General features: G+C 32.5%; 1 protein-coding gene across 1 annotated transcript; it reads right to left on the reverse strand.

Moving 5' to 3' along the window:
* Window positions 1–5,702: 5,702 nt before the first annotated feature.
* LOC142232746 (uncharacterized) lies at window positions 5,703–24,900 on the reverse strand. Its single transcript, XM_075303410.1, has 6 exons — window positions 24,378–24,900; window positions 17,600–18,394; window positions 17,256–17,530; window positions 9,365–9,869; window positions 6,110–6,904; window positions 5,703–6,051 (listed from the first exon to the last, which is right to left on the reverse strand). Exons 1-6 carry the CDS (start codon window positions 24,843–24,845, stop codon window positions 5,773–5,775), a joined length of 3,117 nt encoding a protein of 1,038 aa, XP_075159525.1. The 5' UTR covers window positions 24,846–24,900; the 3' UTR covers window positions 5,703–5,772.
* Between the last annotated feature and the right edge of the window lie 1,493 nt (window positions 24,901–26,393).

Raw genomic sequence — 26,393 nt, forward strand, 5'->3', positions numbered from 1 at the left:
TTACACGATTTTAATTCACAAGGAGATAATTAATGTTTACCTCAAACATAAGGGACCTCCTATTTGTACAAGGGACTTCCTACATTTTGTCAAAATTTCATTTCTATAGGAAATTTTATGAAAATTTCATTTCTATAGGAAATTTTATGAAAATTTAAGTTTTATAAGAAATTTTGTGAAAATCTCATTTCTATGGGAAATTTTTATTTCTATAGAAAATTTTGTAAAAATTTCATTTCTATAAGAAATTTTGTCAAAATTTCATTTATATAGGAAATTTTGCCAAAATTTCATTTCTATAGGAAATTTTGTGAAAATTTTATTTCTATAGGCAATTTTGTGAAAATTTCATTTCTATAGGAAATTTTGTCAAAATTTCATTTCTATAGGAAATTTTGTCAAAATTTAATTTCTATTGGAATTTTTGTCAAAATTTCATTTCTATAGGAATTTTTGTCAAAATTCCATTTCTATAGGAATTTTTGTCAAAATTTCTTTTCGAAGGAATTTTCTAAGGAAATTTTGTTAAAATTTCATTTCTAAAGGAAATTTTGTCAAAATTTCATTTCTATAGGAAATTTTGACAAAATTTCTGATCTGTAGGAAATTTTTACTTCCATAGGAAATTTTGTCAAAATTTCATTTCCATAGGAAATTTTGTCAAAATTTCGTTTCCATAGGAAATTTTGTCAAAATTTCATTTCTATAGGAAATTTTGTCAAAATTTCATTTCTATAGGAAATTTTGTCAAAATTTCATTTCTATAGGAAATTTTGTCAAAATTTCATTTCTATAGGAAATTCTGTAGGTTTTTCAAGATCCAAACATGCGAACATCAAACAGTTAGGTTGCTGGTATGCCTTAATTTAAAAAAAAAAAAAGATTTTTGAAGAAATACAAGACATATTCTTAGTATTGTGTTATTTTAGCCCCTAGATTTAATTTTTGTTTTAGCCAAACTAAACCATGCTTTAGATAATCGAAATTAACAAATAACAGACAATTTTTGTTATTTCAGCAAGCAGTTACTGCTTCCCCCTTTTTTGCACTTTTTTGCTGTTTTAGCAGGTTTTTCTGATGAGTCTACTAATGTGAGAATATTGATTTATATTAGTCTACTTTTATAAATAGTTTTGATTGGAACCACCATATTTCCATATTTCGGAATTTCCCCCCCGAAATGAAGTCCTGTGCGCGTCACTGGTTATGAGCTTCAATCATATTTGTTTACAGTCCCATATTGCACCTGTTATCACAATATATTTAAATATAGCTTGGCTGAGCTATGTTCATAAACCGTGTGCATATATGCTTGTCAAATTTTTTTCCAAATATTTTTGGATGGAAGTTCATTGTTCTAGATAACAATAACGTATTGGAATTTTAAAATTTGTTTTTTTTTTTTATAAAAGTATTTGGGACATTATCATACAGAAGTATTTGGGGCATTATAATACTCACGTGTATTGATATTGTCGATATAATAAAAGGAATGTTGTTAGATTTTCAACTATCGCGGTTAATTAAGCCATATGGATATATAAATGAATAAATATTAACATTTTTTCCAAAAATTTAATTCTTTAATATATTGATATTCCTATTGAAAACCATTTCTATCAGGCAAAATCTTAACCCAGTCAAAATGGACAAATTATGCTAATATCTGCACTGAAAGAAGAGTTTTCCTTTCTGAGGAACGAAATTTTAGACAAGCGAAGATTTCTTTTGACGCTAGAAAACTGTCTTTAAAAACAATAAAAAAACTATAGGAAATCGTTTGTCATAAATTTGGGTGTAATTTCTCTCAAAGAGAATAACATACTATATAAGAAAGGGAATTCGTTTGTCTAAAATTTCATTCCGGATGAAAGTATTTTTTCTTTGTGTGTAGTTTCGTTCAAAAGTTTGAGCGATTTCATTTGAGTGATGATTGACTTAAAATTTCACTACGACAAGAACATATATACTTTATGGGGTCGGAGACCAATGTTACGATGCGTTACAACTGGAATAACAAAGTTAGTACACAGAAAAAATTATCACCAAAATATTTCCAATTAAAATTTTAATTGAATTTTCAAAAATATTCAATTAAAAATTTAATTGATTCAACATTTTTTTTAATTACAACAAAAGTCAATCACAAAAATTAATAGTATCAATCATTTTTTAATTGACTTTTCGGTGATTGATACCATCATTTCTATGATTGAAGACATTTCAAATAAAAATTAATTGGATCAATTAATTTCGTGATTGAATCCAAAAAATTTGTGTGTGTATATTTAGCAGCTTTTAGGGATATTAGAGTGAAAATATGTACATAAAAAACTATTTTTGGTACTTAAATATACTTTTGATAACATTTTAAAATCAACAAATTGTACAGAAGAACAAAAATAGAATATCACACATATTTGTCTATGAGTGTAACGATATTTTTTATTTGAGCCTCTTACATCAGCTCTAATAACTAAGCAAAAGAGCCTACATTTGAATAAATTATTCAAATTAAGACGAAATATATTCTAACAAAATAAATTGTTACAATGTTTAGGACAGTCTCATCTAATATAACATACTTATCATGTATTCTAATAAACCACGCGTAGTTCAATATTGCTTAAAGTTCTACATCGAATGAAGTGTTTTCTTCTCTCAGAAACGAAAAGAAAAAGAAGTTTTCTTTTGACACTAAAAAGGAATGGAAAATAAAAAATGATAGGAAGCAATCTTTGCATCGCATTTTATAAATTCAGGTTTATTTGGTCGTAAAGGATAAGGGGAACAGGGGAATTTTGTTTGTCTAAAATTTCGTTCCGGAGGAAAGTAATATTCCTCTCCAACTAAGAGGTACTTCAGTTTTCTGTAGAAAAAAAATGTTGAGAAAATTTTCTATAGAAATAAAATTTTGACAAAATTTGCTATAAAAAATTTTAACAAACTTTTTCTATAGAAATAAAATTTTGATAAAATTTTCTATAGAAACAAAATTTTGACAAAATTTTCTATAGAAATAACATTTTGATAATATTTTCTTTACAAATAAAATTGTTACGACATTTTCTATAGAAATACAATTTTGACAAAATGTTCTACTCATATAAAATTTTGACAAATATAGAAATAAAATGTTGACAATATTTTCTATAGAAATAAAATTTTCACGAAATTTTCTATAGAAATACTATTTTGACAAAATTTTCAACTGAAATAAAATTTTGACAAAATTTTATAGAAGTAAAATTCTGACAAAATGTTCTATAGAAATACAATTTTGAAAAAATTTCTATTGAAATAAAATTTTGACAAAATTTTCTATAGAAATAAAATTTTGACAAAATTTTCTATATAAATAAAATTTTGACAAAATTTTCTATATAAATAAAATTTGGCAAAATTTTGTATAGAAATAAAATTTTGACAAAAATTTCTATAGAATAAAATGTTGACAAAATTTTCTATAGAAATAAAATTTTGACAAAATTTTCTTAGAAATAAAATTTTGACAAAATTTTCTATAGAAATAAAATTTTGACAAAATTTTCTATAGAAATAAAATTTTGACAAAATTTTCTATAGAAATAAAATTTTGTTGTTGTTTTTTTGATTTCAACTTAAAACCATACATTGACTAAACTACAAGTGTAGCTTAACCAACAGAGGAAAATAATGCTTGTCAAATTTATTTGGACAAAGCCCTATAGACTGCAAGATGGTTGGATGGTCGCACGTTTCGGAATTACCACATTCCTCATCAGCATCCTCTACTTGCAGCAAAACTATCAACCAATTATCAGAATAAATTCAGGCAGTTCATTAAACCCAACAACCCTCCAAAAAAGGCTTTACATTGATAGCCGGCTTATGCCGAAATAAATTCGTACAAACATCTCTCTTTTCCTTTGCCACCATCAAATCATCGCTTTGAGTGAAGTTGGCTGGGTTTTATTTTGAGCGTGCTTCCTCTTCTTTCTTTCATTCGGTTTGTTTTCTTATTGTTGGTCTTTGTTCTTTTATCATTGTTGTTGTTTTTTTGATTTCAGCTTAAAACCATACATTGACTAAAATACAAGTGTAGCTTAACCAACAGAGGAAAATAATGTTTGTCAAATTTATTTGGGCAAAGCCCTATAGACTGCAAGATGGTTGGATGGACGCACGTTTTGGAATTACCACATTACTCATCAGCACCCTCTACTTGCAGCAAAACTATCAACCAATTATCAGAATAAATTCAGGCAGTTCACTAAACCTAAAGTGAACCACACTTGAGCCTCCCGAAAAAAGGTTTTAAAAAAAACGCATAAAATTTGCAAAATCTCATCGGTTCTTTATTTGAAACGTTAGATTGGTCCATGACATTTACTTTTTGAAGATAATTTCATTTAAATGTTGACCGCGGCTGCGTCTTAGGTGGTCCATTCGGAAAGTCCAATTTTGGGCAACTTTTTCGAGCATTTCGGCCGGAATAGCCCGAATTTCTTCGGAAATGTTGTCTTCCAAAGCTGGAATAGTTGCTGGCTTATTTCTGTAGACTTTAGACTTGACGTAGCCCCACAAAAAATAGTCTAAAGGCGTCAAATCGCATGATCTTGGTGGCCAACTTACCGGTCCATTTCTTGAGATGAATTGTTCTCCGAAGTTTTCCCTCAAAATGGCCATAGAATCGCGAGCTGTGTGGCATGTAGCGCCATCTTGTTGAAACCACATGTCAACCAAGTTCAGTTCTTCCATTTTTGGCAACAAAAAGTTTGTTAGCATCGAACGATAGCGATCGCCATTCACCGTAACGTTGCGTCCAACAGCATCTTTGAAAAAATACGGTCCAATGATTCCACCAGCGTACAAACCACACCAAACAGTGCATTTTTCGGGATGCATGGGCAGTTCTTGAACGGCTTCTGGTTGCTCTTCACTCCAAATGCGGCAATTTTGCTTATTTACGTAGCCATTCAACCAGAAATGAGCCTCATCGCTGAACAAAATTTGTCGATAAAAAAGCGGATTTTCTGCCAACTTTTCTAGGGCCCATTCACTGAAAATTCGACGTTGTGGCAGATCGTAAGTCTATTCATGATGAAATGTCAAAGCATACTGAGCATCTTTCTCTTTGACACCATGTCTGAAATCCCACGTGATCTGTCAAATACTAATGCATGAAAATCCTAACCTCAAAAGAATCACCCTTTAAAATTTTATTCTGATTATTATAATAGGTCAACAATACTCAAAACTACGTAAGAAATAAAATTTTGACAACATTTTCTATAGAAATAAAATTTTGACAAAATTTTCTATAGAATAAAATTTTGAAAAAATTTTCCATAGAAATAAAATTTTGACAAAATTTTCTATAGAAATAAAATTTTGACAAAATGTTCTATATAAAAAATTCTTTTGTTTGTTTGTTCTACCCAAAAGTTATACAGTTTGTAAGAAATTAACAATCCGAAGTTTGCAACTGAAGTTGTTTGTTTTATTTAAACAAAATTTCTTAAACTGTGCTTGCATATGCATTATCCACTTGTATATAAAGAGACAAGCTTGGCTGTATGCGCTACTTGTTTACTGATGATTATAGCGATATTTGTATTTTGATGTGTATAAGATCTACATATCCCAGTGGATAGTGTGTTGGTATACAAAAAGTTGGTGGTGAATGGCTAAATAAATCATGGGGAGAAGAGAGAAAGATATAGGATATGTAATTGAGCTAGGCTTTATTAAATCGAGTTTGCATTGTGTAAAGTAGTTAACTTTTCCCAACTATTCCCATAGAACATCTTTAACGAACTCCAAATTGATATCTTCCTCACATGCCAATGAGATGGTGTTACTTGCTATGGTAAAATTTTTTGCTGTTTTGTTACATTCACGTATCTCAAAATTCTTTAGAATATGTAAAAATGCCACTTTTGATTTTATTTTAGCCAAACGTTCACCAATACAGTTATGGGGACCTGCACCAAAAGGTAAATACGCTCCGGGAATAGGTTTTCCGGGAGCAAAACGTTCAGGATCGAAAACATCAGGATTAGGCCAATACTGAAATTAGAAGCTAACAATAGAATCATTTTAGTTTCTCAAGTCATTTAATACCCACTTTAGGATCTCGGTGCATGGCCAATGGTGACACAAAAATGGGCATACCAGCTGGTATTTCGAAATCATAATAGGGTTTCAGTGAAAATTTACCCAAAACCGGATCATCACAATTATGCTCACGTTCTAGATAAGGAACAACTGCATACATACGTAAACTTTCTTGCATGATCATATGCATATAGGGTAATGATTTCAAAGATTCATAGGTTATATTACCCTTTTCACTGATCAGAGTTGTTTTAATTTCATGCCGTAGACGTTTTTGAATTTTTGGATATTTCGCGAGTAAATACAGGGTATAGGCGAGAAATGACATTGTAGTCTCATAACCGGCTAAATAGAATATATTGACTTGGGCGAATAACATATCGTCATATGATTTTTTATCACACTCCTCAACGGTTTCTTCTGCCTCCTGGCGTAGTTTCATTAATATGTCTATCAAATCATTGCGTATTGTACCAGAATTTTTTCTTTCCTCAAGGATATCATTGAGGCTTGAACGCAAAAACTTTTCATATTTCTTAGTAAATAATTCAGCCCGAAAAAATTTCGCCAATCGTGGTAGCAAAAGCATTATAGTATTCTTATAAGCAGGTCTTACTCTGATGTTCTCTTCATTTTGTAAGGCAAACACATTAGGATTATCATTGCTGTCATTGAAACTATGTGCCAGAATGCCAAAAGCAATCGCGGATATTTGATCAGTGGTATAAAGTCCACAGAGTTCTTTGACGTCCAGTATGAATTTATCACCCTTGGTTAGAAGATACTTTTCCATGTTTTGAGCCACCTGTAAATACAGTTATCCTTTATTGAAAAGTAGTTTTTATGAGTTGTAAGCAATTTATGTAAAAAAAAGTTAAGATTATGTTCTATTGCCAACCCGTTTTCTTGCAGGTTTACTTTGACTATTCAGTCCATATACTGGCACCATTTGTTATTATTGACACCATCGAATTATACCCTTCTGTTGCACCAATGTCCAAAAATATTCTAGGTCCGTCCGATTTTTATATATATTTGCTTTAAAGTTCCCTTGTACGTTCCACAAACACACCACACTCATACCAAACGGTTCTAGTTAATTTAGGTCTGGTATAGTGGCGGCCCGATCAGGCTCACCTACACTATTCAGTCCATTGTGCTGACCGATTCTATGTTAAGCTCATTGTCAAGGGACTTCCTTCTTATAGCCCTCTAGTTTACAGTTTTATTAGATGTGCGATTTGCCTACTCCACCATCTCGTTGACGGATTTTACGGCAGTTCATGGCAGTTTTGGAGTTGATAACCTGGGACACAGAGCTATGTCGAGCGTGCAATGGTCAGAACGGAGTCGAAGATACTACGATGTAACCCAAAACAAGAAAAAGACTAGCGAAGTACTGAAGAACTGTATGACGTCAGACAGGAGGGCCGTGAGAATCAAGACCTCAAACCTAGAATTCAAAACGATCCGTTCATGAAAGTGAATCAACACATTTGTGGTGTCTGAACACGATAAAATGACACCATGCGTTGTCAAAACAACAGCCTGCGTTCATGATCTGAAAACGTAATGGTTACGAATTTATAAAAAAATAAACATTTTTCCGCTACCGTGACTCGAAACTGGATTATCTGCTCCATAGGCGTTAACAAGTTCCTTACCACATTGCATCACCAAGGGTGTTGCCAAAATAACTTCTATCGAACATTTTAAGACTTTTCATTACCAAAGAAAAATTGTTACCATCCATTCACGATTTTGAAACGTAGTAGGAACAGCAGATGGATGTTTGAATTTCAGACGCCATTAAAGACGTTTGGAAGAGTGGAATACGTAACAAAAACCTAGGGGGAAGTAACTGCATCATATGGATGCCTGCACATGTCCGAATTATGTGATATGTAAGGAAAAATATACTAGCTGTACGAGCTAGGACAAAAAAGGGAAATTAATTAGTTAATTACACCCAGAGAAGGAATATGATCACCTCAAACATGTTTTAAGAGCAAAATGTTATTTTTGGGTGGTGACCATGTAACATGGTTTTCGCAACCATGTTATTTTCTCGGAAATCATGTATCTGATTTCAGCAAGCAGGTTATATTTGACGAGAAAATAACATTTTAGTGACAAACATGTTACATGGTCACCATACAAAAATAACATTTTGCTCTTGAAACATGTTTGAGGTGATCATATTCCTTCTCTGTGTGTAGAAAACGTAAAGTTCGTAGAGGCTATTGAGGTAGAGACATACGAAAGTAATACGAGGTGAAATCACAAACAGACTATGGAAATATGGTGGAGAGTAGGATGCAAGTCACGCGGGTAGTGTAAGGTATGACCGGAGGCCTGGGAGAAAGGCACGTATGCAATGAATAGGCGTGATGAAAGATGTTGTCAGAGCCCGCCATATCGAGGAAAAGCGACTAGGAATCTAGCTGAGGTTGGAAACAGGGACTAGAAAAAAGAAGGAACCTCTTAATGCCAGATTTTATCACAATGGACTGAATAGTCTTAGTGAGCCTGAATCTTAATCGGGCTGCCACTTTAACCTTAACCTAATGCCAGATTTGATCGAAATCCATGCCGCCTGAGCAGAAAACTTGATCGTGAGCTGAACATATCACAAGAACATATGAATGAACTTGGACTATAACCATTGAAGTTCCAAAATCTGCAGAGCTTACCGATGCACAAAAAAGTTAGACAGGAAAGAGCCAAGGCGTTGCTTCGCTTTCACGAATATGGTCAGTTATCGAATTTTATGTTCTTCGATGAAAAGCCTTTTCAAATTGAACAGTTTGTGTTCGGGTTTAGGTTATGTTAGGTTAGGTATAGTGGCAGCCATTGCCGTATCTAGACATTTTTAACCAGGGGGCTATAGCCCCCCTATCTATACTACAGTAACAATATATTATGGAAAATCATATATAGGTTTTCACATTCTAGGGGGGCTAATTTTTTTCTGGAGGGGGCTAAGCCCTTCCCCCAGAGGCCTTACTACGCTTATGGTGGCAGCCCGATATTTTCAGACCCACTTAGACTATACATTCCATTGTGATACCACAGTGGTGAACTTCTCTCTTATCACTGAGTGCTGCCCGATTCTATGTTAAGCTCAATGACAAGGGACCTACTTTTTATAGCCGAGTCCGAACGGTGTTCCACATTGCGCTACCACGTGTAAGTCGAGTTCTGCTATATAAAATATTCCTAAATTGTTTAATACACCCACTACACAAATGATACATCAATTTACCTCTATCATCATTGGCAGAGCTTGCTTCAGTTTTCCTGTTGTAAATGCTGGCGAAAATTTCGGACGCATTTCACTCCATGTCTTGTATTTGCTGAAGAACATATTCAATGCTCCAAATGGATCGACATCCACATCAATAGTTGCGTATCGATCATGGAAATTTTGAAATCTTTTTATGAATATGGCTTTAATAAGGTCTGGATCACGTATCAACAAAGCTGGCTGATGGAGCATATAAATTCCCACAACAGGTTCCTTTAGAAATTTGGGATCGTTATATATATCGGCAAAATGCACACCTACATTTTTCTTCATTTTTAGAACACCTTTAAGAGTACCGATAAAAGGTAAGGGTTTGACATAGGGTATATCATGTCTTTGCCAGAACGTATAAGTTCGCTTGATCCATACTATCACCAGACTTAAGATACTCGTTAGCAGTATCAAACTGATTGGAATAAATAACATTTCGTGGGTGTAAATTTCAAACGAGACTTGTTGGAATTTTTTGGTTTAATCGAATATACTGACGGTGCACCAGTTAAATGAATACTGAATTCTTGATTGTGGTCTAATTTCTGGCCGTGGAATATATGTGCATAATCCCAATAATCATTAACATTTTATCGTCATAATTACTTATCAAAATGGAATTGCTCTACACAAAAAATGTCAATGATATACTTATACCCAAAGAAATTTGTTGGTAGAAACAGTAGCAAAAAGACTGCTGAAAAAGTAGCAAAAATCACTGCTTGCTAAAATAGTAAACTTTGTAAGAGTGCTGGAAATACCAAAAATATGCTTTTGATTCGTGACGGTGCACCAGTTAAATGAATACTGAATTCTTGATTGTGATCTAATTTCTGGCCGTGGAATATATGTGCATAATCCTAATAATCATTAACGTTTTTATCGTCATTATTACTTATCAAAATGGAATTGCTCTACACAAAAAATGTCAATGATATACTTATACCCAAAGAAATTTGTTGGTAGAAACAGTAGCAAAAAGATTGCTGAAAAAGGGAGAGTAATCACTGCTTGCTAAAATAGTAAACTTTGTAAGAGTGCTGGAAATACCAAAAATATGCTTTTGAGTCGTGAAAATTTACTCAAATGATTTTAAACCTTTTATATTTTTACTAGGAATGTAACAGCAATACCGACTGCTGTTTAATGCAGACTTTTTCTTATGAGTGTACGTTGGGTTTGGTGTAGTGACAGTCCGTTATTTTAGACTCAATTTGCCCATTTATTCCATAGTGATTAATGATTCTATGACGGAGTTTTAAATTACGGTAAACCACTTAGAGAAGCTTTTAAAAACTCAGGCACTAGGAGACCGTTAACGAAAAACGGTCGTAGATTTTGTATCTGTTCGAAAAGCCACCAAAAATTTTTTTTCTTAAAAAATTTTTATTTTTGTTTTAAATTTGTTTTGTCTTTTGACCAATTTTTATACCCTCCACCATAGGATGGGGGGTATATTAACTTTATCATTCCGTTTGTAACACATCGAAATATTGCTCTAAGACACCATAAAGTATATATATATTCTGGGTCGTGGTGAAATTCTGAGTCGATCTAAGCATGTCCGTCCGTCTGTTGAAATCACGCTTACTTCCGAACGAAACAAGCTATCGACTTGAAACTTGGCATAAGTAGTTGTTATTGATGTAGGTCGGTATTGCAAATGAGCCATATTGGACCACTTTTACGTATAGCCCCCATATAAACGGACCCCAAGATATGGCTTGCGGATCCTCTAAGAGAAGCAAATTTCATCCGATCCGGCTGAAATTTGGTACATTGTGTTATTATATGGTCCCTAACAACCATGCAAAAATTGGTCCACATCGGTCCATAATTAACATATATGTAGCCCCCATATAAACCGATCCCCAGATTTGCCCTCCGGAGCATCTTGGAAGAGCAAAATTAATCCGATCCGGTTGAAGTTTGGTACGAGGTGTAAGGATATGGTATCTAACAACCATGCAAAAATCGGTCCATAATTATATATAGCCACCATATAAACCGATCCCCAGATTTGAACTCCGTACCCTCTTGGAAGAGCAAAATTAATCCGATCCGGTTGAAATTTGGTACGTGGTGTTAATATATGGTCTCTAACAATCATGCAAAAAATGGTCCATATCGGTCTATAGTTATATATAGCCGATCCCCAATCACACAAAAATTGGTCTATGTCAAAATTTTATTTCTGTAGAAAATGTTATCAAAATTTTATTTCTATAGAATTTTTTTTCCAAAAAAGAAGAGGAAGCACGCTCAAAATAAACCCAGCCAACTGCACTCAAATCGATGATTTGACGGTGGCAAAGGAAAAGAGATATGTTTGCACGAATTTATTTCGGCATAAGCCGGCTATTATGTAAAACCTTTTTTCGGAAGGTTCAAGTGTGGTTCACTTTTGGTTTTAGGGAACTGCCTGAATTTATTCTGGTAATTGGTTTATAGTTTTGCTGCAAGTAGAGGATGCTAATGAGGAATGTGGTAATTCCGAAACGTGCGTCCATCCAACCATCTTGCAGTCTATAGGGCTTTGCCCAAATAAATTTGACAAGCATACTTTTCCTCTCTTGGTTAAGCTACACATGTAGTTTAGTCAATGCATGGTTTTAAGCTGAGATCAAAAACAACAATAATGATTGAAGAGAAACCAATAATAACAAACAAAAAAATTGTATTTCTATAGAAAATTTTGTCAAAATTTTATTTCTAAAGAAAAGTTTGTAAAAACTTTGTTCTATAGATTTTTTTTTTCAAAATTGTATTTCTATAGAAAAATTCTTCAACATTTTATTTCTATAGAAAATTTTTTAAAAATTTTATTTCTATAGAAAATTTCGTCAAACTGAATTATATACGTTTTTAATCGGCCTTTTTTTTAATATATACCCGGTATGGACTAACTTCCAATTTAGAAGACGGTGTTAGGAACTTTTAAGATACCTTGCCATCGGCAAGTGTTACCACAACCAAAGTAATTCGATTGTGGATGACAGTCTTTATAGAAGTCTCTACACGCAAAGAAACGTTTGGAAAACGTGTACCGAAAACGTTTTTCTTTTGTTAGAGTTTTTTGAATTGCTTCGAAAAGTATACACTTTTATCACCAAAAAAATTCGTTTGTGACAAAATTTTTATTCTTTCAATAAAAAAAGTTATTTCTGAACCAACAACACAGTCCATTTCGTTTATATCAAACACTGCTCTTTTCTAAATTTTGGTCTTTAATAAGACACATTTTACAGTTCATAGTAAAAACTTAATATAGTAGAATGTAATGTTGAACATTTGTTCGGAATCTTCCGACCATATCTGGAATATATGTAAAAAAACTTTGGTCGAAGCAGGGATCGAACCCACGACCCTTGGCATGCAAGTCGGACGTAGCAACCACTGCTCCACGGTTAGTTAGTCTTTATGAAATTGTTTTTACATCCTGGAAAAGAATAAACGTTTATAACAAAAAGTATATACTTTTCTTCCAAATACACTTCCTTTCAACGAAAAGCAAATGAGAAACGAACTTTGTTTGTCTAAAATTTCGTTTGGGAGGAAAGAATTATTTTTTTGCGTGTATGTAATCCATGGTGGAAGGTACAAAAGATTCGGCCTGGCCGAACTTACGGTCGTATATACTTGTTTTGGTATACTTTTTAACAATTAAAATGCAAGTATTACTTGATTTTTTTCATCCTGTCGTAAATAAAAAAATGTTTCTATTAAAATCACATTCTATGTCGTTTATATCAACCACTATATTTTTCTCAGGAAAGAATCCTAAACTGAGCCTTTCGAAGTTTTACAAAAAATGTTGGAACATATGTAAAATTATTACCGTTTTATTACCGTTTTAAATTCTTGATTGATTAAGATTCTCTGTTCTAGAACCTATATTTCCAATAGCTAATGGAGATAAAATTCATTATACCCTGAATATATTGCGTAGCGTATACAAATGTGGTGAATCAGATTTTTAGCTGCCGAATTGTTTATGTGTTCGACAAAACAAGTTAGATGTACTTTTGATAATGCTATGGGCATATTAAAATACTGGTAATGCTATTTTTAGGCATTAGTCTAATTTACCAAAAAACGTGAGTTTGATAAGAATACTTAATTATCCTATTCGAAATAGAAAATCGTTAAAGAATTTGCAAGTGTGGATCTTGATATGACAGAAGAATATGAATATTAAGGTCATACACTATGAGATGTGATCTAAATCAATGAATCCGTAAGAATCTTACAATATAATTTTATTGTCCAGCAAAAAAATTAGAAGTTCTTCTAAAGGCACAGCTTTAAAATGTCCTCCCAAAGATGTTCTTTATTTGAACTACGCAGGAAGTACATTTGAATACATTTTTATAACTCGTTTTTTTCATAACTTTAATGGGTAATTTTAACATATTTTGTTTTAAATAGGCTAAAATAACAGTAGGAATTAATAACATGGTGCAGATGGTTCCGAAAAAACAGCTAAATCCATTGTAGAAAAATTGGGAATTTCCGAATATATTTGACCTCAAACGTTTCAGGCAAGCAGTAGAGTGCATTAAAAACCATAAAAAATTATAAAAACTATTTGTTTGGCAAAATATCACATTTTTTTTAATTCACATCCAAAACACTATATTCGGATCACACCTTAAGTAGTGAAGAAAATTCAGCGCAACGGCTATTGAAGTCCTATGACAAGCCCATCCCAGTAAAAATTGGAAGTTGTTCCACAAACATTTCTTTTAAAGCGCATCCTGGAATCCGACCGAACACCAAAAAGTTTTTCAGCGGTGGATTATCCCACCTCAGTAATGCTGGTAACATTTCTGAGGGTTTCACTGCAATGTGGAACGCCGTTCGGACTCGGCTATAAAAAAAAGGAGGTCTCTTGTCATTGAACTTAACATGGAATCGGGCAGCAATCAGTGATAAGAGAGAAGTTCACCAATGTGGTACCACAATGGACTGAATCGTCTAAGTGAGCCTGATACATCGGGCTGTCACTAAACCTAACCTAACCTATCGATGAAAGTCCTTTAAAAATCAGATTTAAAAATATACCACAAATTGACCAAGATTCCCCTTTCATTTGTTGCAAAAAGATTTTGAGAAAACGCATTGAAACTTTTGTAATTGAAAATATGTGTGTTAATGCTTTTTAGATTACAATGAACTATGTATGAATATGATTATGCTTAAAATTTAAATAAAAACAAACACATTTTTGACCCTGATAAGACAATTTAAAACAACAAAATTGCTATAAACGATTGGGCAACTTAACTTCTGCAAAGCGACTCACGCAAGAGTCAGTCAATTATAATAAACTGTGTTAAGAGTCGTCGCCGTCGGGAGAAAAAAATGTATGCTTCACAAAATTATTTGTTTTTATTTATTCATAGAAACATAAAATACAAAATAATCCGCAATTTTGGATTTAAAGTCGTTGAAAATGCATAAATTACATTTGCAATATATTTTAGTGCGAATATCAATATTTTTTTCTAAAGGCGTTAAATTGTTTGCGTGTATCCTACACGCTCACAAAAAATTGCTTCTGTAACATATACTCCCAAACATATTTTGCTTCAAGCATATACATTTTTGGGTATTGCCCAAACATTTATATGTTTGATCTCTTCCAATATATAATATGTTTGAAAGCATATTGGTCTAAACAATATATGTTTGGGTAGTCTAAGTTCCAAACATTTTGTATTTTTGCATCCAAATTCAATAATGTTGTCTTCCAAAAAACAATATGTTATTATGTGAACATATAATATGTTTGGAAACATTTTGCACCCAAAAATATTATATGCTTAAAAAAAATTCTCCCAAACAATATTGTGCTCAAAATTTTATTTATTTATTTATATATTTACAATCATAATGAATTATGAAAATAAACAGGTAATATAGGTGCTAACAACATAGGTCTTCGACCTGAATGCTCAAATTTTGTTTCTGCCCAATTGTATATTCCCCCACATCTTTCTCACTTCCACGAGATTTTTTAGTTCTTAGCACCTTTTTCTGTAATACAAACATTGTAGAAGAAATTATTCAATTGTATGATTTTTTTATTTTAATTTTACCTTTTGCCGGACGGGGATTCGAACAGCGGACCACACAGTTTGTAAGGATCAAAGAAGTAGCTGATCAATTGCCCAAGGAAAAATAAAATGTTAATTTTGTAATAACAAGCAACAACCACCAACTTAATTCAATATCGCTCCCTGTTAAATAGCGCTCCAAGCTACTAAGCACATTTTTGTTTATAGGCTATTTCTAAATTAATATATGTTTGCATCCAAGCATATTATATTTACAAACATTTTATGTCCCAAACATAATATGTTCTAACATATTAACATATATGTCCCAAACATGTTATGCTAGTTTATGAACATTATATGCTTGCACTCAAAAATATTGTGTTTAAAAATTTGTGTTCCAAACATATAATGTTCCAAACATATGAAAAACTGTCTTTTTCATCCGTGTAGTTCCACAAATTTGGAGCTTGGCTCAGAACTCTTACAATAATAAACAAAAGCTAATTGTCCAAAAAGTGTAAGAACGATTTCATGGTTTTACAAGTATTTTACAATTCAGTAGTTTTTCTTTAGATTGCAGAACATGAGATTCTTCGTATTTCCTTAACATTTTGTCACAAACTTAGAAATAATAGAATTGTGTCACATATCGATGCCCTCATTCCAGAGTACGCTAAGTCGACTTAGCATGTTTTGATGGAGTTCGCTGTTTTTTATTCGGATTGATGTGAATTGCATCCTGTCAAAAGTTCGAATTTATTGGACATTTCTATCAAAAATTATGGTTAATATTGTACTTAGCCTGTGACTAAAGTTTTAAAAAATGTCCAATCCAAAAAGGGCAAAAAGCTTTGTTCGGTCTAAAGTGGTCTACGTCATTTTTAGTCATGTGCTATTATCACTATTTTGATTTCGTACATACTACAAAAAATTATAAAAAATATAATTTTAAGACCGAAAATAAGGGAACTTCTATCTTATACGGGTTTTGAGAAATTTCAAAAAACAAAACTTTGAACTTGTTTCCTGTACTTTGGAATGTATGTGATTATATGTTTACATTTTCCTCTGCAGATTTGCAGATTTTTATTTTTCAGCAAGCGATTTCGAAAAATCTCGTTTCATGGGAAATCCAGAACAATCAAAAATTTTTGGAGGGTAATCGATTTTAAAGGGGAAATCTATTTGAAGGCAAATCCAGAACATACCCGGATATTTCTGCCTAGTAAATATAATGTTACACGCAGAGAAAATACATCTTTGGAAATGGTCATCGCGGCTCCATGAAATAAGTCCCCACAATGAAATAACTTCCGAACAAATTTTTACATATAAGCAAAGCATAACCACAACATTAGGAGCATACAAAATGGAAGCTATTCCAAAGGCACAACTTTAAATGAAAGTCGAAAAATGTCCTTCCACAGATGATCTTTATTTGAACAGCCGTTGCACTGAATTTGCATCACTTCATAAGGTGTGATCCAAATTCAGCGCTATGGATGTGAATTGAAAGAGTTTGTCATATTTTGTCAAATAAATAATTTTTATAATAACTATTTTATGATTTTTAGTGAATTCTATTACATGTGAGGAAGGAAAACTAACTTTTTGAGAGGTGTGAAGAATGTGGATTCTGTGGGGTACAGTGAGAACCAGAAGAGACATGATTTGTGGAAAATATTTGGAACCCGGCAATTAATAATTCTTTATATGCTTACTTAAGTGTTGTTATTAGAAGTATTTATTAGTAATGAGATAAATGGACCATGGATCGATGAATTCCTTATGATTACTCCCATAAAACATCCTTCACAAACTGCAGATGGATATCGTCATGACATGCCAATGAAATTGTATTACTGGCTGTTGTTAGCTCCATAATAGTCTGGCTGCAAATTCGTACCTCAAAATTCTTTAGAATGTATATAAATCCAAGTTTGGATTTTATAATCGCTAAACGACTTCCTATACAATTATGGGGTCCAACACCAAATGGACAATAGGCTGCGGGTATTTCTTTACCTGGAGCAAAACGATCAGGATCGAAAACTTCTGGATTTGGCCAATACTGGAATTAGAAATTTGTTAATTAGAAACATTGAACACAGGGAGATTAGCTATGTGTTCCAGAACCTACCGTTGGATCATTATGCAAGGCTAGGACTGACACAAAAATGGGCATACCATTGGGCATTTCGAAACCATGATAGGGTTTTAATGAAAATTTACCCAAAACAGGATCATGTTCATTATGTACTCGCTCGAGGTAGGGAACCACTGGATGTAGCCGTAGACTCTCTTGCATTACCATATCCAAGTAGGTGAATGATTTCAACGAGTCGTAACTTATATGACCCTCTTTATTTTTCAATACACACTTGATCTCTTGACGTAGGCGTTTTTGAATTTCCGGATGTTTTGCCAGTAAATAAAGCGTATACGTTAAGAACGACATGGTTGTCTCAAAACCAGCCAAATAGAATACATTTACCTGGGCCAATAACATATCATCGTATACTTTTTTATCATTCTCCTCAACAGTTTCCACTGCCTCCTCACGTAGTTTTATTAAGGTATCTATCAAATCATTTCGTATTATGCCAGATTTTTGTCTATCTTCAATGATATTGTTTAGGCTGGTGCGGAGAAAATTTCGATATTTCTGTGTGAATAATTCAGCTCGTAAAAGTTTAGCCAATTGTGGCAGCAATAACATGACGATAATTTTATATGTGGGTCTATCCTTCATATTGGCCTCATTGTGCATGGCAAAGACATTGGGTTTATTATCCTTTTCATCAAAACTGTGAGCCTGAATACCATAGGCAATTGTGGCAATTTGATCGGTGGTATAAAGTCCACATAGTTTTCTGACTTCCAATATATAGTTATCACCTTTTCTCAGCAGATATTTTTCCATATTTTGTGCAACCTATAGAGTAAGAATAATTAAAAAGTTTGCTACCTATAACCACACCCTCAAAAAAAATCGCTTCTGTAACATATACCCCAAACACATTTTGCTTCAAGCATATATATTTTCAGAATTGGTCCAAACAAAATATTGTTTGTATTTTTCAAACATATTATGTTTTACCTTAGGGCATACACTGGTAGTAAAAATTTTAATGAAATTTTCATATATATTTTTAAGTCGCCAATTTGTTACTTCCATTATTTTACTTGCAGCATACTCTCTAGGTCTCTCTTTCTAAACACTTATATGTTTATACATTATACATTTTATGTCCCAAACATAATATGTTCTAACGTAATAACATATATGTCCCAAACATGTTATGCTAGTTTATGAACATTATATGCTTGCACTTAAAAATATTGTGTTGTTAAAAAAATTGAGTTCCATATATATAACTTTTACACCCAAACATATGAAAAACAGTCTTTCGTCCGTTCAGGGCTGTGGAGTCGACCCAATTTTGCTCCACTCCGACTCCAGCATTTTTCATCATTTATATTGGATCAAAATCATTTAAAAATTTTGCTATTGATTCCTACGCACAAAAAAATATTTATTGTCTTCAATCAGGAAATTAATTGATCCAATTAATTTTTAATTGAAATGTCTTCAATCACAGAAATGACAGAATCAATTAAAAAATCAATTTATATTTATAAAAATCATTTATACATTAATTGATACTATTCATTTTTGTTTCATGCAACAAGTACATCAATTAAATTTGTAATTGAATATTTTTTAAAACTCAATTAAATTTTTCATGATTTTTTTTTTCTGTGTAGGCAAAGACGCCGATTTTTTAAAATGAAAACAAGAAAAAATCCATTTTTATGTCTACGCTTTAAAAAAAGAAGCTTCTGTAGCATACACAAAAAATATTTTTTCTGACTCAATCACGAAATTAATTGATCTAATTAATTTTTTAATTGAAATGTCTTCAATCACGAAAATGATCAATCAGAGTTTTAATTGGACATAAAAAATACTTGATTAAAAAATTAATCGATTTCATTAGTAAATTTCAATTAGTTTTTCATTTGATTCAATTTAATATTTAATTTATGTTGATTGAAAAACTCAATTAAATTAATTTTTAAAAATGTAACTATTTTCAATTCAATTAAAAATTAAAAAAATGTCTATCGCTTTTTTAACTGACTCCATTAACTAACGAACTTTTAAACCGTATTATGGGCATAGCTGCCATCTTGTGTATATATTCCATATGTCAGTTAGGAACTTAACTGCCGAAAATTTTTGAGTTAAAGTTAACCGGAGAGAAGATAATTGCAATTTACTTTCTGTTAACTGGCAGTTAAAGCCTAACGGAGCTACAAGAAAATGACCGTTAGTCTTCCGAGTTGATTAAAATGTACATTTTATCAATTTTTTTTTAATTGAAAAAACTTCAACTCCAATCAACTTTTTAATATTTTGGTGATATGTTTTTCTGTGTATAGAAGACCTAACAGATTCATTCCAGTGCAAGTCCATTTTATTTTTTATTTACAACTTACAAAAGCATTTTGATCTATTGCATCAGAAATAAAGTAATTCGTGATGAAATTCAAGCGTGACTGCTTTATATTTGGCTGGGAAACCACAAGTCGCCATCTTTGGAGACCTCCAGCATGTTAATGTTGATAAATCTTTTGTTTCTCATACCACTGCTCGATACCGTGAAAAACCGGTTATAACAACAGAAATAATCCGAAAAGTGAAGGCCATATATGAACGAAACCAGGGCCGCAGTGCGAGAAATCTTGCTCTTGAGCTGAACATATCGAGAGAACGGATGTAACACATATTGAAAAATGAGCATGGACTAAAGCCATTGAATTTCAAAAGAGAGCACGAGCTCTCCGTTACGTTACACTGAAAAGAGCAAAGAGTTCCTTCGCTTTCACGAAAGTGGTCAGTTACTGCGGGCCTAAAAACCGCAGAGCCACTTTAGGGTAGTGAGTGATGACTTTGTCTGCCGTTTGAGTGCCATAATTCGTCCCTTAGGTAGCCAATTCGAACAAATCTAAACAGATCTAATTAGATATGATTAGATCTCAAAATTGGACACTTTAGATCTAAGCAGATTTATTGAGATATAATGAGACAAAATTAGATAGAATTATATATATAATTCAACATATGACGACCCACCAAAAAAAGCGTTGCCACAAATGTAGTTCAAATGTTATTTTGGTTTCCGGAAGTGGTGCAAAATTTAATTGAAAAAAATTGTGATATTTTGCCAAATAAATAATTTTTATAATTTTTTATGATTATGCTTGTCCGAAAAGTTTGACTTCACATATTTAAAAAATTCGCAATTTTTCTAGAATGGATTTAGCATTTTTTTTCGACAAAATTTAAATAATTTGTATAATTTTATTAATTCCTACTCTGTTTTTAACCTATTTGAAAATAAAAAAGTTAAAATTACCCATTAAAAATATTAAGAATAGCGATTTATACAAAATTGAATTAAAAAAAAAACTTCCAGTGTAATTAAAATAAAGAATATCTTTGGGAAGGGCTTTTAAAGTTGTGTCTTAATTAGATTCAACTATATATCGGGATAGAGGCATTGGCGTATCTAGACATTTTTAACCAAGGGAGCTATAGCCTCCTATCTATAATACAGTAACAATTTATAATGGAAAATTATATATAGGTTTTCACATTCTAAGGGGACTAATTTTTTCTGGAGGGGGCTAAGCCCTCCCCCCAGAGGCCTTACTACGCTTATTGATAGAGGTAATTATATCTAAGACATTAGATCTAGGCCAATATTGAGATCTGATCAAATCTCATTCCTAGTAATTAGATATGATGAGATCTTACCATTTTTCAGATCTACACTGTTAGAAAAATATGTTTTTCATATGTTCCGATATAAACAAAACGTGTTTCGGGCACAATTTTAAAACACGATATATTTAAGTGCAAACATGTAATGTTCCTAAACTAACACTAAATGTTTGGGACATCTATGTTAATATGTTGGAATATATTATGTTTGGGGCATGAATGTTTCATAAAAATCATATGTGTGAATGCAAACATATATAAATTTACAAATTTCGAGTAAGCATACATATGTTGTGATATTTTTTTCAAAGCGACAGAGAGAGTATAGAGAAAGAAATAGACATGGAAACCGGGAGAGTTGACGAAAGATATCAACATAACACAGCGAAAGAATCAAAAGAGAACAATTTCTGTGAAATCGCTTGTATGTTGTTTCGGAAAATTGCTTTATGATAAGGCCAAAAATTTGATGTGCTTAAGTCTAAATATTATTTAATTCGAATAAAGAGAATAGACATTCGGAACCAAGAGAATAGACATTTGAAAAACAAACAGCATATGTTTTCGCCTTGAGAGCAGCATTTTATGTATGTGTGGACATGTGTTTTGTTTATCATTTTGGCATTATGAGCACAATTTTTTTCTTGGTTCGTTAAAAGAAATCAGGGGTCTTTATAAAAATAACGAAAGGGCACTATACTATATTATTAGTTATTAGTATATTAGAGTTGGGACAGTAAAATGAAATACGGAGGAAATAGTGAAAAATTACACAGTGAAATGTATAAAAACAAAGTTTAGTTCCTCTTTATTAATAAGTAGTCCACTAGTTAGGGTCACGGCCTAAAGGAAAAAAAAAAGTTGATGCGGTCACCCCCCAGTTTTGTAGCATATTCGAAGACAATTTCAGAACACCAAAACTTTTTTTCCGTGCACCCTACGACCCCCCGAAATACAATTTATTGTGCTGTGTCGTCATTTGAAGTCCGATCGAAAAGAAACGCATATCGTTGTTCGTGGTTGATCAGGGGCTATATTTCGTGCATTGGTCATTTTTGACTCCAACGTCAAATTTGATTTTTAAGCCTTCTCTCACAAAAATATGGACAGACCATTTCTAATAACGATTATACAGGCGTCATAGGGGTATACGAAGCGAAATAAATAAATTTTAAATCAAATTTGACGTTGGAGTCAAAAATGACCAATGCACGAAATATAGCCCCTGATCAACCACGAACAACGATATGCGTTTCTTTTCGATCGGACTTCAAATGACGACACAGCACAATAAATTGTATTTCGGGGGGTCGTAGGGTGCACGGAAAAAAAGTTTTGGTGTTCTGAAATTGTCTTCGTATATGCTACAAAACTGGGGGGTGACCGCATCAACTTTTTTTCGTGACCCTATCTATAGTCCACGAGGAGTTGACGGACACCTTCAAGTATAAAAGCGGGCATTAAGTTCGAGTTTTGCAGCTAAAACAATTTAAAAAGTTTATTTTCTTTAAAATGAATTACTAACGAAAAATAAAAGGCATTTTAGAGCGATGGTGTTAAATGCTAGTAAAAACTGTTCACGCCTAAATAAATTTATGTTTAAATTATAAAATTATTTATGTATGTTTATACACGACTCCACGTTCTTCTTTTGTTAGAGTTTTTGAATTCCTTCCAAATTTTAAAGTTTTGTACCAAAAACAGTTTTGTGTTACAAAATTGTTATTTTTGCAATAAAAAAATAATATTTTATCCAAAAATCAGTCAATTTCGTTTATATCAAGCACTGTTACTGACTATAAATCTTTTATAACCCACATTTCGAAGTTTCATTATAAAAATTTAATATAGTATAAATATAAATGTGTAAATTAAAAAAAAGTGTTCGGTCGGAGCAGGGATTGAACCCACGACCCATTGCATGCAAGGCAGACATGCTAACCACTGTTCCACGTGGCAAACAAATGTTTGTTTCTGTTAAATAATGTTATGTTTGCATGGTCTCGTGGGCGCTGCAAACTATGCTATATAAATGTAACTTATAACGATAATTATCTACTGGTGACTATAACAGCTACGCAGTCCAGTGGATAGTGTGTTGGCTTACAAACTGTATGGTCCTCGTTTCGATTCTCCGTGCAGGCAAAAGATAAAATTTAAAAAAAATTATAAAAGTGAATAATTTCTTCAACATTATTTATATTACAGGTGTCAAGAACTAAAATATTTCGTGGAAGTGAAAATTACGAGTATGTTAGGGAATGAGCACAATCGTCTTTGGGAAAATTCTTCCAAGCATATAATATTTTTGGTCTCAAAATGCTTCCAAACATATAATATATTCACATAAAACAAACATATTAATGTTTCGGCAGTATCCAATAATATATGTGCTTCCTGCAAAATGTGTTTGGAACATATGTTAAAGAAGCGATTTTTTTTGACGGTGTACTCATATCTAATCATATCAAATTAGATCTCTCAATTTTTACTGGGGAAATAATGAAAATAAAATCAAAAATTTCATCCCCGCGGGGATATGAACCTGCCCATGTAATTTTATTTTTTTCTGGAGGGGGCTAAGCCCTCCCCCCAGAGGCCTTACTACGCTTATTGATAGAGGTAATTATATCTAAGACATTAGATCTAGGCCAATATTGAGATCTGATCAAATCTCATTCCTAGTAATGAGATATGATGAGATCTTACCATTTTTCAGATCTACTCATATCTAATCATATCAAATTAGATCTCTCAATTTTTACTGGGGAAATAATGAAAATAAAATCAAAAATTTCATCCCCGCGGGGATATGAACCTGCCCATGTAATTTTATTTTTTTCATTCTTTTATTGGGGATCCAAACTTCTATTTTGGAAGCTCTTTCTTTGCTGGGATATGTTGCAAATTGGATTCAAGTCCTTCTGGTTATGATATAGTTTCGACATTGGTCATATCTGACCTATATGACTATGTTCACTTTAAATAAAAACTTTTTAAAACGTGTAGAGTATGTGTTAGCTTTGTGATTTGTAAATGCCATAAAATCAACGGCTTCTGCCGGCTTTTCTAATAACATTTGTTAAATTTTAATCATCACTAAAACTAACAAGTTGTTCAAAGTTACCTCAAGCATCAAAGGATATGCCTGTTTAAGTTTTCCAGTAGAGAATGCTGGAGAAAATTTTTGACGCATTTTACTCCACGCCTGGTATTTGGCAAAAAATATATTCAATGCTCCAAATGGATCCACTTCCACATCAACAGTTCCATAACGATCGTGAAAATTTTGAAAATTTTTACTAAACATCGATTTTATGAGTTCTGGATCTCGTATCAATAATGCGGGCTGATGGAGCATGTATATACCAACAACAGGTTCTTGGGCGAATACAGGATCCTGGTAAATATCGGCAATGTGTACACCTACATTTTTCTTGAATGTTAGAACATCCTTAAGGGTTCCAATGAGAGGTATTGGTTTGACATACGGTATTCCATGTCTATGCCAGAAAGTATAGGTGCGCCTACACCAGATTGCCACTAGAATCAATGTACTAGTGAGCAGTATTACGGTAACTGATATGAATAACATGTCGAATTTTTAAATATCACAATTTTTGTTTGTTTTATTTTTTTTTAATTTATAGCTTAAGCCTATGATGTTAGCGAAAGAACAGCGAAATTCATACTGAATTGCTTGTCTGCGAAATGTACGAAACCTTTCTGTTGTGGAATATGACCCAGTACAGTTATTGGCCAAATTTGCGTATTAAGATAGGTACTACTTGCTGAGTATTTTTGTTTTTTCTCATTTCGACAATCAATTGATCAATGTCAATTAATCATTTTAAAGGTTATGCAAAGCACGTTTCGGGGATTTTAATTTGACATAAAAAATCTATAAAATTATTTATATCATTTTGATATATAGGATTTTCGAAAATACATGGGGGGTATATTATCTTTGCCATTTCGTTCGTTACACATTGAAATATTGGTCTCAGAGACACCATATATATTCTGGGCCGTGGTGAAATTCTGAGTAGATCTAGCGATGTCTGTCCGTTTGTTGAAATCACTTTCACCAGATCTAATAACCACCAAAAATTGCTTTATATCGATCACCAGATTCGGCTTGCGGTTGCCAGTTGTGCCAAAACTAGATCTACCAACATTTTAAGATATTTTGACCGAAAATCTACCAAATTAAAAAAAAAAATATTTGAAAAATCTCTCCTACTAGCAACATTTTTTTGGGTGTATAAATATCTCTTGAATTGTGTCGAATTTGAAATGTTATAAGGTTTTTAGATTTAAAATAAGTCGAATTTTAAATATAAGGTTATAAGGTTTTTAGCTTGTACCATCAAAGAGGGAAAGTTACTACTTCTACAAAAAAGAGAATTTACTCACAATGGATTTTGTAAAAATGATCTAACACGAAAATTAAAATTTTGAAAGATATTGAATTTATATATAATTTTGAAAATACTTTATTTCTATAGAAAATTTTGTCAAAATTTAACTTCTATAGAAAATGTTGTCAATTCTTATTTCTATAGAAAATTTTCTCAAAATTTTATTTCTATAGAAAATTTAAGTACCTCTTAGTGGGAGAGTAATATTTTGCATAATCTACCACAACTTCAAGAATTCTACAAATCTATCAAACAGTAACAAAGCGTTCGTCACATTGACGATTCAGTTTTATCAATGCGATTTCGTCTATGCGATGAAAAATTTCGTCCATGTGAGTATTTCGGTTGCCACATGTGGCAACTGTGCTTGCGGATCCACTTTGAGGAGCAAATTTCAAACGATCCGGTTGAAATTTGATAAGTGGCGCTGGCACGTGGCCTCTATCAACGATGCAACAAATGGTCCTTATCGGTCCATAATTATATATAGCCCCATATAAGCCGATTCTCAGATTTGGCTTGCCTCCATACACGCAAAAAAATAATTCTTTCCTCCCAAACGAAATTTTAGGCAAACAAAGTTCGTTTCTAATTTGCTTTTCGATGTAAGGAAGTTTCTTTGGAATAAAAGTATATACTGTTTGTGATATTCTTTTCCACGATGTAGAAACAATTTCATAAAGACTAACTCAAAAAACAATCTTTTCTGGCTAATTGCATTT

This window comes from Haematobia irritans, chromosome 1 (assembly GCF_050003625.1).
Source record: "Haematobia irritans isolate KBUSLIRL chromosome 1, ASM5000362v1, whole genome shotgun sequence".
NCBI classification, from domain to species: domain Eukaryota; kingdom Metazoa; phylum Arthropoda; class Insecta; order Diptera; family Muscidae; genus Haematobia; species Haematobia irritans.